The sequence below is a fragment of the Musa acuminata genome, chromosome BXJ2-6 (genome assembly GCF_036884655.1).
Source record: "Musa acuminata AAA Group cultivar baxijiao chromosome BXJ2-6, Cavendish_Baxijiao_AAA, whole genome shotgun sequence".
NCBI lineage: Eukaryota > Viridiplantae > Streptophyta > Magnoliopsida > Zingiberales > Musaceae > Musa > Musa acuminata.
In genome coordinates, this window is record NC_088343.1 from 23,577,814 (window position 1) to 23,597,205 (window position 19,392).

Below are 19,392 nucleotides of genomic sequence, written 5' to 3' on the forward strand. Positions count from 1 at the left end.
CTTCGCCTATTGAAGGAAGGCCTCTAGTTGATGTCGGTGACCTCGTCGGTGGAGGAAGCCAAAAGTGGAGTAGGTCAAGATTGACCGAACCACTCTAAATCTCGGTTTGCATTTACTTTGAGCATATTATCTTTACTGCAAACCTCCTCTAAAGCTTACTGCTTTCTGCGCATATACGATCGGGTTTCAAGCTTTGCACTTTCTGAATCAGCGTTTAGACGTAAATCTATTTTTTCGTACGATCATCATATTTCAGTTTGCGTTTACGTTTTGATTTCTATCTTAACTGCAAACTGCCTTTATATCCTTGCTTAAGCTACATCTCTCCTAATCAAATGATTTACGAATCAGCATTTAGACGTAAATCAATTTCTTCGTACGAATGTCATATTTCAGTTTGCGCTTATATTCTGGTTTTCATCATAACTGCAAACTGCCTTCATAGATTGACTTTAACGTCATCTCGCTTGATCTTAAGTTAAAGTAATCTTAGAATCGGCTTTCACACTGAAATCGTTTTTATCGTTCGAACGTTTTTTTATCGTCGAAAGATTTTCGCTGCACTAATTCACCCCCCCCCCCCCCCCCCCCCCCTCTTAGTGCTCTTGATCCTAACAATAATGAATTTTAATATGAACAAGCTTGAGGTGACTCTCCCAGAGCTCCTCAATATGTTGAGGGAGGTAGAGAGTACTATTAAGAAAGAGAAGCCAGTTCTCTATACTAGTGAGACCAGAAAGAAAAGGAAAGCAGAAAGGTCCCTTAAGAAGGGAAAGGGCAAGGGCGGACCAGGTAAAGCAAAGGTTGCTAAGAAAAACCCAGCAAAGGACAAAGGTCAGTGCTTCCACTATGGCAAAGATGGGTACTGGAAGAGGAACTACAAAGAGTACCTTGCAGAGAGGGCGAAATAGAAGTTTGGAGAAGCTTCAGGTACATTCATGATCAATCTCCAATTGTCATATTTTTGTGATAGTGCATTGGTATTGGATACCAGTATTGCTTATCACATCTACAATTTATTGTAAATTCTAGCAAAGCCGAGGGGAGATTGGCGAGAAGAATATTGCATAAAGGTTTGTTTATACTAGACACCACATATCATGAATGTAAATGTGTCCAAGAGGAAACGAGATGAGATGAACAGTACATACCTGTGACATTGTAGGCTAGGTCACATCCATGAAAGAAGGATTCAAAAGTTGCTAAATAATGGATATCTAGATCCATTCGACTATGTGTCATATGCAACTTGCGAGTCTTGCCTTCGTGGAAAACTGACTAACTCTTCATTTAGTGGAACTGAAGAGAGAGCCACAGAGCTGTTGGAACTCATACATAGTGATGTATGTGGACCCATGTCAACTCATTCCATTGGTGGTTACTCCTACTTCATTACCTTTGCTGATGATTTCTCAAGGTATGGATATGTGTACTTAATGAAGTACAAGTCTGAGGCTTTTGAGAAATTCAAAGAGTATAAGAATGAGGTGGAGAACCAGACTAGAAAGAGTATCAAAACTCTTCGATCAGATCGAGGAGGTGAGTACTTAAGTACATAGTTTACTCAGTTCCTTAAGGACCATGGGATATTATCCCAATGGACACCTCCTTATACACCTCAGCTCAATGGTTTCTCTGGAAGGAGGAATCGTACGCTATTAGATATGGTACGGTCCATGATGAGTTTCGTTGACCTACCCATCTTATTCTAGGGATATGCCCTAGAGACCACAGCTTACCTTCTGAACAGAGTTCCAACTAAGTCGGTAGTGTCTACACCATATGAGATATGGAAAGGGAAGAAGCCTGATCTTAAGGTTGTTAAGATTTGGGACTGCCCTGCTCACGTTAAAAGACACAACCCCGATAAGTTAGAATCAAGGACAGAGCGATGTAATTTGTGGGATACACCAAGGAAACTTATGGGTATTATTTCTATCATCTCGAGGACCAAAAGTTCTTTATAGCTAAGAGAGCAGTATTCCTTAAGAAGGAACACATTCTTGGCAGAGATAATGGGAGCATGATAGAGTTGAGCGAGGTTGGAGAACCAAGCTCAAGCACCACTCTACAGCCCGAGTCTATTCAGGTACCTAATACACAAGTTTCAACTTTACGTAGGTCTGATAGAGTATCCTATCCTCCTAAGAGATATGTGGCACATATTAGAGGAGAGGATGTTGAGGATATTGATCCTCAGACCTACGAGGAGGCTATTATGAGTATAGACTCCGGGAAGTGACAAGAAGCCATGAATTCTAAGATGGATTCTATGTACTCCAACAAGGTTTGGAACCTAGTTGATACGCCCGAAGGTATTGTACCCATCGGTTGCAAGTGGATCTTTAAGAAAAGGATCGGAGTAGATGGAAAGGTAGAGGCCTATAAAACAAGGCTAGTGGCTAAGGGGTATCGTCAAAGGCAAAGTGTTGACTACGACGAAACCTTCTCACCCATAGCAATGCTAAATTCTATCAGAATTATATTGGCTATTGCAGCATACTATGATTATGAGATCCGGCAGATGGATGTAAAAACTGTATTCCTCAATGGGAACCTTGAGGAGGAGGTGTATATGATGCAACCTGAGGGATTCGTGTCCAAGAACTGCCCAGATAAGGTGTATAGGTTGCTTAGATCCATTTATGGACTAAAGCAAGCTTCCCGAAGTTGGAACATAAGATTTGATGAGGCAATCAGATCTTATGACTTCGTTAAGAACGAAGATGAGCCTTGTGTGTATAGGAAGGTAAGTGGGAGCGCTATCACCTTTTTGGTGTTATATATGGATGACATCTTGATCATTGGGAATGACGTAGAAATGCTATCCACAGTAAAGGCTTGGTTATTTAAACACTTCTCCATGAAGGACTTAGGGGAAGCATCCTATAACTTGGGGATTAGAATCTATAGAGATAGATCTAAGAGGATGTTTGGCTTGTCCCAATCCAGGTACATAAAAACTATTATCAAATGGTTTGGCATGAAAAATTCCAAGAGAGGTCTCATACCGATGAGACATGGGATATCACTTTCTACGAGTATGTCCCCAAAGACTCCAGAAGAAAGAGCGAACATGGATATGATACCTTATGCCTCAGCAATAGGGTCTATCATGTATGGCATGCTATGTACTGGGCCTGATATAGCGCATGCTCTGAGTGTCACGAGCATGTATCAGGCGGATCCAGGCTTGGAGCACTGGAAAGCAGTAAAGTGTATCCTTAAGTACTTGAGAAGGACTAAGGATCTTTTACTAGTATATGGAGGTAGTAGCCTTAAGGTTGAAGGCTACACGGATTCAAGTTTTCAGTCTAATGTCGATAATAGCAAGTCGAATTCAGGGTATGTGTACACCTTGAATGGAGGAGCAGTGTGCTGGAAGAGTTCCAAGCAAGATAGTATTGCTGACTCGACCACAGAGGTGGAATACATTGCTGCATCAGATGCAGCAAAAGAGGGAGTCTGGGTGAAGAAGTTCATCACAGATTTGGGAGTTGTGCCGGGTAGCGAGGAGCTTATCTCCTTATATTACGATAACAGCAGGGCGATTACTCAAATAAGGGAACCCGGGTCTCATCAGAAGTGTTCTGAGGAGGTTCCAACTTATTAGAGAGATCGTAATCCGAGGAGATGTAGTAGTGGAAAGAGTTCCATCCGAAGATAACATTGCAGATCCATTGACAAAGTCGTTATCTCATATTGTCTTTGAGCGTCACAGGGGTCTGATGGGGATCAAACACATAGGTGATTGGCTTTAGGTCAAGTGAGAGATTGCTAGTCACAGGTGCCCAGCAAGCCAATCACGTGAGTGATGGCACGTGTGACTTGATACAGAATCTTTTTGCTTATTATATTTTATCGTATATCACTTTATAACTATTGTATATATATATATATATATATATATATATATATATATATATATATATATATATATATATATATATATATATATATATATATATATATATATATATATATTGTGATGGCCTTGGATTTGTGCAATGGGAATCGGATCGTGATGAGATCACGATAATGAGATCGATTCACCTTTAAACACATATTCTAAATAATCCTGGTCATAGGTTACTCGAGAGGGACATCATGATAACCAGACAGACTGGTGTGCCGTATACCTGTCCATATGATGGATGCAACTGGTCTCATAGTTGCTCATGTAGGGACACTAGGGATACAGTACAGGTGCTCATTGGAGAATGAGTTCACTGATTGATCCGCTTACGAAATGCTGGATGATTGATGATGCCTTATTGTCAGACAGTGATTCCGTAGTCCTAGTGGTATATCTGGTCCTTAGACTTGAGACACCAAGGATGTCCTGTATGAGTGCTCCACTCTTTGATACCAGACTTATAGGTTTGGCTATCCCATATCTAGTACAACTGGTCATTGGGAGTGGTAGTCGACCTTACGAGGACTATTGAGTGTCGATAGAGGATCATCCACTCTCGGCATCATGAGAGGAATATCTCATGTGTTCTTGCCCAGAAAAATCCCTGGCTAGGGTCATTCGGGTTGAGAGAGAAAGAGTTCTCCGGGAGAATCCGATTAGAGCGAGACTCGAGTAGAAACCGTGTGGGTCTAACAACACCATGCTCGATATACGATCTTTGGGATATTAGATGGATGATGGACTATAGGTACATGGTAACTGAGGACAAACAGGTCTAATGGATTAGATTCCCCTGTATCGTCTGGGGACTACGGCGTAGTATCCTAGTACGTCCGTAGTCAATGAGTCGAGTGAATTATTACAAAGATAATAATTCACTGAGTTAGAAGGAGTTCTGACATGTATGACTCACGGCTAGCTCGATATTGGGCCTAGAGGGTCACACACATATTGTAGGCATTGCGATGAGTAGAGGTTCGGATATGAGATATCCGACGGAGTCATTATCTTGTTGGATGCAAATCCAAAACCCACTAGGGGAGGACCCATTAGGGTTTGACAGGGGACCTCTATAAATAGGAGGGATTCAGAGCCTCATAGACTAGAGCCTTTGCTTACCTCTCCTATTCTCCTTCCCCTCTCCACCTCAAAGCAGGCCTGGAGTTTTGAGGAGCGTCATCGCAACCTTGCTGTGTGGATCACCGCTAGAGAGGAGGACGCTTGACCTCCTTCACCCTCTCCTAAAGATCTGTAAGGAAACAGAGATATACGATCTCCCTAGGTAACACAATCTACTATATACACAGTTTTAAGTTTCGCGGATTTTGCGCACCAATCTTCGCACGACGATGAACATCTCTTTGGGAATCGGGGAATTTATTTTCTTGTTCTTCTGCTGCTCATGTGATGTCGCCCCCAAGATTTTCCAACACCAAGGATATCGGAGTTGTGGAGTCAACTAGCCGATTGGACAATAGGCCGTAGGAGATGACGATGCGCCGAAGAATCGGACGAAGCGTCGAGGGACCAATGACATGCCGGACAACTTGGTTAATTGCTTAGGATTAATTGTCTTGGTCAAAGTTTTGTTTTACATGTGCAGGATTAACTACGATGGAAGTAAGACATACAGCAGGAGTTACGCTGAAGTCAAGACTATGATCACGTTAGGGGTTCGAGAGTTCGACGGAAGTCCGAACGGTCGTTGGAGGTTCTGCGGGAATAAATCCGAGAAGTCTAGGAGCTTGCCAAAGAAGCTTATCGGAACTCGCCGAGTGAATCGTCGCAAGTCTAGGAGTTTGCCGGAAGTCCACCGGAGCATCACCGAAGGTTTGTCGGATGTTCGCTAGAAGTTCACCGGAAGCTCGCCGGAAGAAGCGATTGACGCACCGGAGTAAGTTGTAGTAAATGTCTTAAGAAATATCGTAGTTATCATATAGATTAAGTTAGGAATGAGAGGTGATCCCATTAACTTAATATGGGGGCAATTGGGCCCTTGATAGACCCAAATTAGGCCGAATGGATCAACCCATTCGGACCAGAATTCCTGCTAGGCGGTGGCACCGCCAAGGTCGATGGTGGCACCGCCCAGGAGATGGTCTCCCATGAAAGCTGGGTGGTGCAACCGCCTAGGTCAGGCGGTGGCACCGCTTGGGCTCAATCTCCGAGCAAGACTAGGCGGTGCAACCGCCCCAGTCAGGTGGTGGCATCGCCTGGGCTTAGTCTCCGAGTGAGACTGGGCCATTCAACCACCCCTATTAGGCGATGGCACTGCCCAGAGGCTCAGTCTCCGAGCTGCCAGGCAGTTGTACCTCCCTAGTTAGGAGGTAGTACCGCCAGGACCCCGGAAATCTGGGAAAAGACATTTTTGAGCTCCAAATTCAAACCAGTTTGGGGCCTATATATACCCCACCCTTTCTTGCATGAAAGGGCACCAAAAATCCAATCTTACTCTATGATTTTTAGAGCTCAAAAGTGTTATAAAGGCTAGAAGTTCTCCTCCCTCTTTTCTTCCAAGTTTTGATCCTTCAAGAGAGGAGAGAAAAGTTTGTAAGGGTTGTCTCCTAAGCCCATCAAAAGGAGTGAAACTATAAAAGGGTGGTTGGCCTTCGCCTATTGAAGGAAGGCCTCTAGTGGACGTCGGTGACCTCATCGGAAGAGAAAATCAAAAGTGGATGTAGGTCAAGATTGATTGAACCACTCTAAATCTTGGTTTGCATTTACTTTCTATTCTCTATCTTAACTGCAAACTGCCTCCATAGCTTTACTTTAATTGCACTTCGCCTAATCTAAGTTAAAGCAACTTCCGAATCAGCTTCATACTGAAATCGCTTTTATCGTACGAACGTCATATTTCAGTTTGCAATTACATTCTATTCTCTATATTAACTGCAAACTACCTCTATATCTTTACTTTAATTGCATCTTGCTTGATCACAAGTTAAAGTGATTTCCGAATCGGCTTTCTTACCGAAATCATTTTTATCGTACGAACGTTGTTTTAAATCGTCGAAAGTTTTCTACTGCACTAATTCACCCCCCCCCCCCCCCCCCTCCCCCTAGTGCTCTTGATCCTAACAATTGGTATCAGAGCCCAGTATTTCTCATTTCAGATTTACATCAAAGAGAAATGGCTCTTCGTGGCTTTCAAGAGGGCGTATCGGTTGTTCGTCCACCATTGTTTAACGGATTGGACTACACTTATTGGAAAACTCGAATGAGAGTTTTCTTGATTTCTATAAATTTGGATTTATGGAATATTGTTGAAAACGGTTTTCAACTTCCCTCTAAACCGATGAACGAATGGTCGGATTTGGAGAAGAAGTATTTTTCTTTAAACGTAAAAGCTATGAATGCCTTATTTTGTGCTTTGGACAAAAATGAGTTCAATTGGATTTCTACGTGCGAAACGGCTTTTGATATTTGGCGAACACTTGAAATCACGCACGAGGGAACAAGTAGAGTCAAAGACTCGAAAGTTAATATTTTATTGCATGATTTTGAGCTTTTTCGAATGCAACCAAGCGAGACTATAGGCGACATGTACACCTGTTTCACGGATGTCATCAATAATCTAAGAGTTCTTGGTAAATCTTTTTTGAATTTTGATCTTGTAAGTAAGATCTTAAGATCCCTTCCAAAAAGGCGGGATCCTAAAATAACCGTAATACAAGAGATAAAAAATTTAAATAATTTTCCATTAGAAGAATTAATCAAATCATTAATGACCTATGAAATGACACTTTTGGGACATTTTGAACCCGATGAGCACTTGAATCACCTTCCAAAGAATAGGAAGGATTTGGAACTCCAGACAAATGAATGCTACTTGAGCGATGACTCAAGTAATGAGGACAATGATAAACTTGAACTTCGAACACTAAATCTTAATAAGTTTATTGAATAAAAATCTAAAATAAACAATGAACTTGAACGGAGGAAGATGCTAAAAAAGAGGAAGACAACCAAGGATGAATCAAGAACTTCCAAAAGTGAAACGGCAAATTGGGCTTTGACGGGCATCGACTACAAGGTAAGTAACTCAACTCTTTTGAATTATTTTGAAATTACTTGAAGTTTTTCATGAGTGCTTAATTTAGATAGTAGGAATAGGAATAACAAATTATTTTTCAAAAATTATATCATGTTTTCTTTTTAGCATCATTGAAAAATTAAAAATTTGATCATGAAAAGTATATTGCTAAGGTTTCATGCATGTTATGTTTTGAAATGTTGAATGATATATGCAACATTAGGGATGATAATTATATGATATGTGATAATGCTTAGGATTAATCCATGCATGTGTATCTTGATGATTTTATGTCATGCATGAGTTTTTGAAGTAAATGTTGATTTGAAACTCTCATTTTAGATTAACATGTTTTTGGTCTAATCGTTGTTACGATGAATTAAGATGACATTCTCATGACATATTAAGATGACATAGTGCATGCACATCTATGTATGAATTTCTTGATAGTCTTTTGATGATAGATATAATATCATGATGTGTTTGGTCTTGACGGCTTCATGACGAAACTTATGTTTCGACTTTAAATGATGATATATGTTTTCACAAAAGACTTGAATACCCTCACATGAAATCAATTGTATAAAATGGAAATGAATTTTCTATCCTACTGAGATTAGTGAATTTATTTTACCAATCTTGTGAATCTCATGAAAATAAACATGATGAATATTTTGAAAATAAATGAGTGTATCATGCATTTGGTCTTAATGATTTCTCTTTAACATATTTTTTGAAATCATACTTGATGATGAATATCAAGATATTAAAAGGATGTTATCATGGAATCATGCTTGATGATTTGTTTTTTACCTTTCCGTCTTAAATGTTGACACTTGTTTTATTAAAGGTAAAGGCATGCTTATAAGAAGCAAATCATATGAATAGAAATTTATAAAAACAAAATGCGATCCTCTATCTTATCGTCTTTTCAATAAATCTATGCTTGTCATGTATGAATTTACTGAATGTGACTTTGAGGATGATTTCAGATTTCACAAATGCTTGATTTATACTTATGACATGAGACACATTTTAAATATGAATCATGTTCAATGCTTCAATCATGTTACATCTCCCTTAATTCATTTTGTTCTCCTAGATTCATTTACTGAAGAGGAGAATCTTCCGAATGAATGAAATTATACAAATGAATCACTTATCGATATATCTTTTTGAAATATCTTTTTAATGTAATGTTGATAATTTGAGATGCCTATTGGAATTCATGATATGAGATAATTGAATCCTTGACTTACTCTTTATATGGCTTGAAAATAGATGTTTAAAATCTTGTTTGATGAGTTGTTGTATAAGATTTTGCCTTTACATCTTGAACTTTCATGTTTATATTGATTTGGCATATAAAGACTAAGGCATGCTTCGATGAAAAAGAATCACTTAAAAAATATCTTTTCTATCTGATCGAGATTAATGATTTTGTGATATTTTGTGAATCTCGAAATTGATTTTGATGACTTGATTATGAGTTTCAAGTGAACGATTTGACTTGAATGAGTTTTATCTAAATTATAATCTTGATCTTGCAAAATTGGAATCACAAATAATATCTTTTGGTATTCATGAATTGATACTCATAATATGAAAGTATTAGTATTCATGACTTAAATTTGATTGAAACATTGCATGCTTAAATTAATCATTCTCCTATGTTTCAAAAATTCTTTAAATGCCTTATGTGATGATTGAAAATTAATTTGCTTTATGATGAATCACGAATCATGACTTGATCTATGATATTGATATATTTTAATCATGATCCTTGGTTGTATAATTCTTTTGCTCTATTAAAAAGATTTTTCAAATGAATCATGTCCTTCTTGAATTTTCTTGATATCATGACATGATTTTGTAATATGGCTTGTATAATGATTAAATTTTTTAGTCATTGATTTCTCCCTTCTTTTCGATAATGATAAAGGGGGAGTTAGTTTACTAGCCTGCATATTTCAAAGAAAGGAAAATTTGCTAGCTCGATCATTTCATTGAAAGAACTTGCTATCATGAACACTCCTAATGAATTGCAAATCTTGCAATATAAAGAGAAGCAAAGAATTGCTATCTCGAAAGAGGCAAAAAATGCAAAACTTAGAAAACTTGTAATATAATTGCTCTTGCCATGCTTTGTATTAAAAATAGGTTGATATCGTTAAAAGCATCGCATTAAATTTTTTAGTGTATCGCAATATATCACATGTATCGCAAATTAAAATTTTTGAGACTATTATCATATCATGTTTAACAATTGATGTCTTTCATGACATGATTTCTTTGCATTGTTATCTTGTATGTATCATGTGATGATTGAAATATTGATTGATGCAAAGTCATAGTTTATGTAAAAGTCTAAATCATCGGTTTCTCTCTTTTTTTTTGGCAATGACATAGGGGGAGAAAGATTGCTAGCTCAAGGCAAATGCTAGCTAGCTTGTACTCTTCCCTTCTTTTTGACAAAAACAAAGGGGAGAAAGCTTTTTGCTAGTCAGAACATGCAAAGAAAAGCAAAGTGCAATCTTGCACAAAAAGCAATTGTTGAATTGCCATGATTGAACTTAAGAATCTTGCTATGCTTTTGTGCTTATATGTTGTGATGAAAAGCTAGCTTGTATGTAATAAAACTTGCATATCGTAAAAAATGCTAGCTTGTAGTCTAAAGAGAAGCAAATAGTTGATATCTCAAGAAAAGCTAAACATGCTAAACTTGCACTTTGCAACGGAAGCAAAATTGCGAGCTCAAACATTGCACAGGAAGCAAAAATTTGCTAGCTTGCAACTTGCATATTTCACGAAGCAAGAGTTGCCTTCTTGAACATCTCTAATTTGCTAGCTTGCATGATGTAGAAGTTGCTATCTCAAAAGAAGCAAAAGTGCTATCTTGTATATTGTAAAACTTGCATATCTAAAACTTGATAGCTTGAATGTTCTAAGCATGATGTAACACTTGCTAAATTTTCTAGCTACAAAATTGCATGATGATAAAACTTGATATTATGTTTTTCATGCAATGAGTTAAACTTATATCACAAACACAAGAATAGTTGTACTTCTCCTTTTTGTTGATGACAAAGGGGGAGAAGTATGTTTATGATATGACATGTTATGCATAAGTTTATGATGACATGTTGCTTGGAATTTTGAATCCAAGAGTTTCTATCAATATAGCATATTGATAGGGGGAGTTTGTTTAAACTCCGGGAGTTAAGGTTAACTCCGTTATCAAGTGGTTATTATCATCAAAAAGGGGGAGATTGTTGAATCTCGTATTTTGATGATGAAACCACTTGATATATGTTTATGATTTAATTTATGTTTTGAGTGATGCAAGATGCTTCGACCAGGATAAGACAATTAAAGCAGGAAAAATCATGTTATGCCGGAGGAACATGTCAGAAGATTGGACGTCGGGCCGGTGGATTGGTCGACGTATCGACAGAAGGCTTCGGGCCGTGGACTCGGGCAATGGGCCAAGAAGAGTGGGTATTGTGCCATGGATATCGGAGTTGCAGAGTCAACTGGCCGATTGGGCAATAGACGCAGGAGAGGACGATGCACCGAAGAATCGGACGAAGCATCGAGGGACCAATGATTTACCGGACAACTTGGTTAATTACTTAGGATTAATTATCTCGATCAAAGTTTTATTTTACATGCGCTGGATTAACTACGATGGAAGTAAGACATGCAGCAGGAGTTATACCGGAGTCAAGACTATGATCACGTTGGGGGTTCGAGAGTTCGACGGAAGTCCGGACGGTCGTCGGAGGTTCTGCGGGAATAAATCCGAGAAGTCTAGGAGCTTACCAAAGAAGCTCATCGGAACTCGCCAAGTGAATCGTCGCAAGTCCAGGAGTTTTCCGGAAGTCCACCGGAGCATCGCCGAAGGTTCATCGGATGTTCGCCGGAAGAAATGATTGACGCACCGGAGCAAGTTGCAGTAAATGTCTTAAGAAATATCGTAGTTAGCATATATATTAAGTTAGGAATGGGAGGTGATCCCATTAACTTAATTTGGGGCAATTGGGCCCTTGATGGACCCAAATTGGGCCGAATGGATCAACCCATTCGGACCAGAATTCCTGCTAGGCGGTGGCACTGCCAAGGTCGGTGGTGGCACCGCCCAAGAGATGGTCTCCCAGGAAAGCTGGGCGGTGCAACCACCCAGGTCAGGTAGTGGCACCGCTTGGGCTCAGTCTCCGAGCGAGACTGGACGGTGCAACCGCCCTAGTCAGGTGGTGGCACCGCTTGGGCTCAATCTCTGAGCAAGACTGGGCAGTGCAACCACCCCTGTCAGGTGGTGGCACCACCCAGAGGCTCAGTCTCCGAGCTGCCAGGCAGTTGTACCGCCCTAGTTAGGAGGTAGTACCGCCAGGACCTCGGAAATCCGGGAAAAGACATTTTTGAGCTCCAAATTCAAACCAATTTGGGGCCTATGTATACCCCACCCTTTCCTGCATAAAAAGGCACCGAAAATCCAATCTTACTCTGTGATTTTTAGAGCTCAAAAGTGTTGTAAAGGCTAGAAGTTCTCCTCCCTCTTTTCTTCCAAGTTTTGATCCTTCAAAAGAGGAGAGAAAAGTTTGTAAGGGTTGTCTCCTAGGCCCATCAAAAGGAGTGAAACTGTAAAAGGGTGGTTGGCCTTCGCTTATTGAAGGAAGGCCTCTAGTGGACGTCGATGACCTCATCGAAGGAGGAAGCCAAAAGTGGATGTAGGTCAAGATTGACAAAACCACTCTAAATCTCAGTTTGCATTTACTTTCTGTTCTCTATCTTAACTGCAAACTGCCTTCATAGCTTTACTTTAACTGCACTTCGCCTAATCTAAGATAAAGCAACTTCTGAATCAGCTTTCATATCGAAATCGCTTTTATCGTACGAACGTCATATTTCGGTTTGCAATTACATTCTGTTCTCTATCTTAACTACAAACTGCCTCTATATCTTTACTTTAACTACATCTTGCTTGATCACAAGTTAAAGTGATTTTCAAATCAGCTTTCTTACCGAAATCGTTTTTATCGTACGAACGTCGTTTTAAATCGTCGAAAGTTTTCCGCTGCACTAATTCACCCCCCCACCCTCTCTTAGTGCTCTTGATCCTAACAAAACACATATGGAGGTTTGCAGTAAGGTAAACAACAAGAATAAATGCAAACCAGAGAGCACCACAATTTTAGAGTGGTTCGGTCAATCTTGACCTACATCCACTTTTGGCTTCCTCCTCCGACGAGGTCACCGATGTCCACTAGAGACCTTCCTTCAATAGGCAAAGGCCTACCACTTTTTACACCTTTTCTCCTTTTGACGGGCTTAGGAGATAACCTTTACAGATTTTCACTCCTCTCTTGAATGATCAAAACTTAGAAGAAAAGAGGGAGAAGAACTTCTAGCCTTTTACAACACTTTTAAGCTCTCAAATTCTTAGAATAAATGTAAGCTTTCGGTTACCCTTTCATATAGAAAGGGTGGGGTTTATATAGGCCCCAAACTGGTTTGAATTTAGAGCTCAAAAATATCATCTCCCAGATTTCCAGGGTCCTGGCGGTACTACCACCATAACTGGGCAGTACTACCACTCGGAGATCGAGCTCAGGCGGTACCACCGCTTGGCTTTACTCGGAGACTGAGCTCAGGCGGTACCACCGTCCAGTCTCACTTGGAGACTGAGCCTAGGCGGTACCATCGCCTAACTTGGGCGGTTGCACCACCCAGCTTTCCTGGGAGACTGAGCTCCTGGGCGGTGCCACCACCGGCTAGGAAATTTGGATCCGAATGGGTTGATCCATTCGGCCCAATTTGGGTTTGTCAAGGGCCCAATTGCCCCCAAATTAAGTTAATGGGATCACCTCCCATTCCTAACTTAATCTACATGCTAACTATGATATTTCTTAAGATATTTACTACAACTTGCTCTGGTGCATCAATCGCTTCTTTCGGTGAGCTTCCGGCGAACTTCCAGCGAACATCCGACGAACCTTCGGCGATGCTCCTGCGGACTTCCGGCAAACTTCTGGACTTGCGATGATCCACTTGGCGAGTTCCGACGAGTTTCTTTGGTAAGCTCTTGGACTTCTTGGATTTATTCCCGTAGAACCTCCGATGACCATCTGGACTTCCGTCGAACTCTCGATCCCCCAACGTGATCATAGTCTTGACTCCGGCATAACTCCTACTGTATATCTTACTTTCATTGTAGTTAATCCTATACATATAAAATAAACTTCGATCTAGACAATTAATACTAAGCATTAATCAAGTTATCCGACATGTCAGTGGTCCCTCGACGCTTCGTTCGATTCTTCGGCGCATCGTCCTCTCCTGCGACCTATTACCTAATCGGTTAGTTGACTCCACAACTCCGATATTCTTGGCGCAATACCCGCTCTTCTTGGCCCGATGCTTGAATCCATAGCCTGAAGCCTTCTGTCGATACGTCGACCGATCCACCGGCCCGATGTCCAATCTTCTAACATGTTCCTCTTGCCCAACATGATTTTTTCTGCTTTAATTGTCTCATCCTGATCGAAGCATCCTGCGTCACTCAAAACACAGATTAAAACATAAACACAATTATCAATTGGTTTCATTATCAATTTGACATTTAGATATCATCATAATTTGAAATGCTATAATTTGTTATCAAAATGATGTATCATGAATGCTTCAATATCATGTATGATATGCACATAGTGATAATTGATTTGCATCATGCATGAAAAATGAAATGTATGGTTTTAAAAATATGCATATTTTAATTTGAAAATATAATGATGTGCAAATAAGATTGATACTTACCTTTGTCATAATTGATGTAAAGGGTCTTCCCTTATTTTTGCTAATAACAAAGGGGGAGAAAGAGTTCCTAATGTGCTATCTTGAATTGATATAAAGGGTCATCTGAAAGAGAAATTAGCTAGCTTGCACAAATCAAGAAAATGCAAAAACTTGCTTACTTTCTTGCACATATAAAGAAAAGATACAAATGTAACACTTGCCAAATTGTTTGCTTGCCTCATGTAAAACATTGTCTCTTGCTAGTTTGGCATTTTGCTAGCTTACACTTTGCAAAGAAAGTAAAAATGGCACTTCTCAAAAGAGAAGAAAGAGCTTGCTATCTTGAACATCACAAGCTTGCCTATCTTAAGAAACAAAAATTGCAAAAGTGTTATCTTGTCTATCTCAAGAAGCAAAACTTGCAACTTGCATATTACAATAGGAAGCAAGAATCATGAGCTTACACAAGATTATCTTGCATTTTTTTTCAAAATTTTTGCTAGCTTGTATGTAGTAAAACTTCATATCGTAAAAATTGCTAGCTTATAGTTTAAAGAGAAGCAAACAGTTGCTATCTCAAGAAAAGCAAGCATGCTAAACTTGCACATCTTTAATTGCTAGATTACATTTGATACTATGTTTTTTATGCAATGAGTTGAACTTAAATCATAAACACTTGATTATGGTACTTCTCCTTTTTGTTGATGACAAAGGGGGAGAAGTATGTTGATGACATGTATGATTTGATCATGACATGTTGCTTGGATTTTTGAATCCAAGAGTTTCTATCAATAAGCCATATTGATAGGGGGAGTTTGTTTAAACTCCGGGAGTTAAGTTTAACTCCGTCATCAATTGATTATCATCATCAAAATATGAGATTCAACACATTGCACAGTCTCCGAGATTATGTCAAGCGGTACCACCACCCCTGTCAGGCGATGGTACCGCCCAGTGTCAAAAAGCACTAGCAGTGGTACCGCCTTCACAGGCGGTGGTACCGCCAGTACCCCGAAGACCGGGGATGAGACACTTTTAGGCTCCAAATTTGAATCTACTTGAGGCCTATAAATACCCCTCTCATCCCTGGTTAAAGATACAACAACTGAGTATAAAAATAAGGCAAATTTCTATTGTAATCTTGAGAGTTCTCCTCCTCTGACCTAAGTGTTTAGAATTTTATTTTAGGAGGAGTAAGTGGGGTTGTAAAGGTTCTCTCCTACCTGTTAAAAGGATAATCGAGTTGTAAAGGTAGTTGATTTTCGCCTATTGAAGGAAGATCGTTAATGGATGCCGGTAGCCTTGACAGATGGGTAATCGGCGGAGTGGATGTAGGTCACGGCGATCGAACCACTATAACTCGGTTTGCGTTTCTGCTTTGCTATTTACATTTATTGCAAACTGCCATACTTCCTTATTACTCTACCTGCACACTTTTACGAACGTGTTTTAAGTTAACATCTTTCTGAAATCAGTTTTAATCAAACGAAGATTTTTTAAACTGGTGATTTTATCTGTTGTACTAATTCATCCCTCTCTCTGAGTGCCGACTTATTCCTAACAACTCTGATACTATTATAATGAAATCTTAGGGGACGATATCACATGCATAGTGGAAGAACATAAAATAAAATCCTTAATTTTTCAAAGATATATTCATCGTCGTATAAAAATTGATACACAAAATTTATAAAATAAAAAATTATATATATTAAATATTATATTACTTGGGAAGACCATATATTTTTGAATTTTTGTAGGTCTCGGTAAAGAAGATCTGATCCGCACAGCAGAATTATGAGTTCTCGAACTTCGCCCAATCCCACCCGAGGTTTGATTATAACGGCAACTGGTAACGTCATCTCTCCCTCGTTCCTCTCCCTTTCTCGGCCTTTCTCCTTCCGCTTCACGTCCAACTGGCGACCGCCAACTTCTCTTCGCCGATCCCATCTGCATCCTCGCTCACCATCGCCGCTGCCACCGATGTCGATCGCCTGGCCGCCATCCTCGGTTCGGCGACCCCGATTCCCCTCCCCCAGCTCAACCAAATCCACGCTCACATCATGCGCTACTTCTCCGGTGCCGCTTTCTCTTCTGCCTTTCTCCTTCCCCTTTTCAATGTCGCCATCCGCTCCCTCTCCAAGTCTCCACTTACCTCCGCCCCGTTTGCTGCCCTCCGGCTCTACCTCCTCATGACCCGCGCTTCTCTCCACCCCGGCCGCTTCACCCTCCCCTTCCTCCTCAACTGCTCCGCCGCCATCCCCTCCCTCCCCCTTGGCTCTGAGCTCCACTCCCGCGCCCTCCGCTCTGGCCTCCTCGCCGTCCTCCCCGTCTCCAACGCCCTCGTCGACATGTACGGCAAGTGCGGCTCCCTCCTCCTTGCCCGCGCTGCCTTCCTTGATATACCCCTCAAGGACGTCGTCTCCTTCAACGCCCTCCTCGGCGCCCACGCTCGTCTTGGTGCCGACATGCCTTCCGCCCTGCGGTTATTCGACGCCATGCCCCACCGGAACGTCATATCCTGGAACGCCTTGATTGTCGGCTACGCCAATGCCGGCGACCTGTCCTCCGCCAGGGCCGTCTTCGACCGGATGCCGGTCCAAAACACCGTCTCTTGGACCGTCATGGTGGTTGGGTACTGTAAAACTGGCGCTGTCGTTGCCGCCAGAGAACTGTTCGACCGAATGCCCGAAAAGAACCTGGTATCATCGACTGCGATGATCACCGGGTACTCCCAATGTGGAATGCCTAAGGAGGCTTTTGCGCTGTTCCGCCGGTTGGAACGGCAGAGGATTGAGCCAGACGCAGCCACAATGGTCGGTGTCATTTCTGCATTGGCTCAGTTAGGGAGTGTGGAGTTGGCGAACTGGGTTGGGTCGTATGTCGACCGCAAGAAGATCGACAGGAATGAACGTGTTCTCACTGCACTTGTGGATATGCATGCCAAGTGCGGGAATGTCGAGAAAGCCCTTCATGCATTCGAGGAGATACATTTCCCGGACGCATACTCATACACGGCTCTCATCAATGGACTGGCGTCCCATGGACATGAATTGAAGGCGCTTGACATTTTTGACAGGATGCAAAAGGAGGCGATCAAGCCAGATCCGATCACGTTTGTTGGCGTGCTGAGTGCCTGTAGCCATGCAGGGCTTGTTGACAAGGGGCTCGAGTACTGGGAAAGCATGTTTCGTGTCTATGGTATGGATCGGAGGGCCGACCACTATGCTTGTGTCGTAGACATGCTTGGACGGGCAGGGAGGCTTAAACAAGCTTATGAAATGATTCAGAGCATGCCGATGGGGCCTCATCCCGGAGCCCTTGGGGCATTGCTTGCAGCTTGTAGGACTTATGCAAATATTGAGATTGCAGAGAGTGTTGCAAAAGAGCTCTTTAAGCTGGAGCCCAATAATACAGGGAATTATATACTTCTATCCAGTATATATGCTGAGAGAGGACAATGGGAGGATGCTGCAAGAGTTAGAGCAATGATAAGGGGCAGAAAATTCAACAAGCTTCCAGGATTGAGTTGGATTGACGAACAGCAGAGAGGCCGTAGATTTCAGAATAAGGTACTGATGCACATCAAATGAGGAACAGATTTATGTATCACCTCTTTTGTTGGTCAGTCCTAGACAAGGTGATGATTTGTTGCAAACGCAAATAATGGTGATGATTGGTCGACAAGGCAAAGAGGATTGATGGTTGCCAGGGGTTCTTGTTTATTTTGGTGCAACAAGAAGTATCCAGTACGGTGCGCTTTCAGGTAAAAAACCATTTGTGGTAGGCGATTATGCCTCAGGCCATCTGTTATATGTGGCAAAATGAGACAAAGACTATGGAATAGTGTTAGTCAAATGGGAGAATCAACTTTGTATCGTATAGTCTTTCTTTTGTTTCCATGGACCATCATGGAAACATGATGGTAACATGGAGGTAACATAAGAATCATCTCAAAGCTTTCTTCTATAAGGCAATCAGTTAAAGCTGGCAATGATCATGTGCAAAGTGATAAGACTTCCCAAAACAGGAGATTTTTTTATGCGATTCTGATCTTGGTCTTGTCTGCATAACAGGAAGAAATATTCGCAGCTAGAGAGTATCTGAATATCCTGAATTTTGAGCTCTATCAGTTTCTATTACTGCTACTTGATCCAGTCCATCGATCTGGCTGCCGCTTGTTTATTTCTTTGGGATGTGATATCTGGGGGGTCCTAAGATGGCTAACCTGTCTGATTCTTTCAAATTGATCTATACGCTGTCAGAGCATATAGCAGTGGCTGTGATTAAATCTCCTTAGCCATATACACCTGTTGAGATAAGTCAGTGTCGGAATTCAAAACATTTTTTCTCTGTTTATTTCACAGAGCATTTGAAATTGGTATCAAAATGTATGTGTGGACAGCCAGGAAATAACTTTGTTTGTGTGAGACACCAAAACTGGTGGGTGGCCATGGACTTAGGTTGCTGTGGAGTGGTCTCTGATGATTGTTGGTTTAGCTGGAGGGATATCCTTTATCCAGCTCAGTTCGGGCCTCCTCTGTGAGTATGCTTCTTTAGCATAATCTATGGGAGAGCCAGTTGATATATAGCTTGATTTAGATTGTAAAGAATATTTATATATGGTAGATAAGTCTCTTATGATGCTCTA

General features: G+C 41.0%; 1 protein-coding gene across 1 annotated transcript; it reads left to right on the plus strand.

Moving 5' to 3' along the window:
- Positions 1–16,561: 16,561 nt before the first annotated feature.
- LOC135615209 (pentatricopeptide repeat-containing protein At3g29230-like) lies at positions 16,562–19,392 on the plus strand. The gene has a single exon (XM_065113406.1). It carries the CDS (start codon positions 16,805–16,807, stop codon positions 18,332–18,334), a length of 1,530 nt encoding a protein of 509 aa, XP_064969478.1. The 5' UTR covers positions 16,562–16,804; the 3' UTR covers positions 18,335–19,392.

Bases quoted from the DNA above. Each gene is read 5' to 3' on its own strand.
- LOC135615209 (XM_065113406.1), top strand. From the start codon at position 16,805: ATGCGCTACTTCTCCGGTGCCGCTTTCTCTTCTGCCTTTCTCCTTCCC.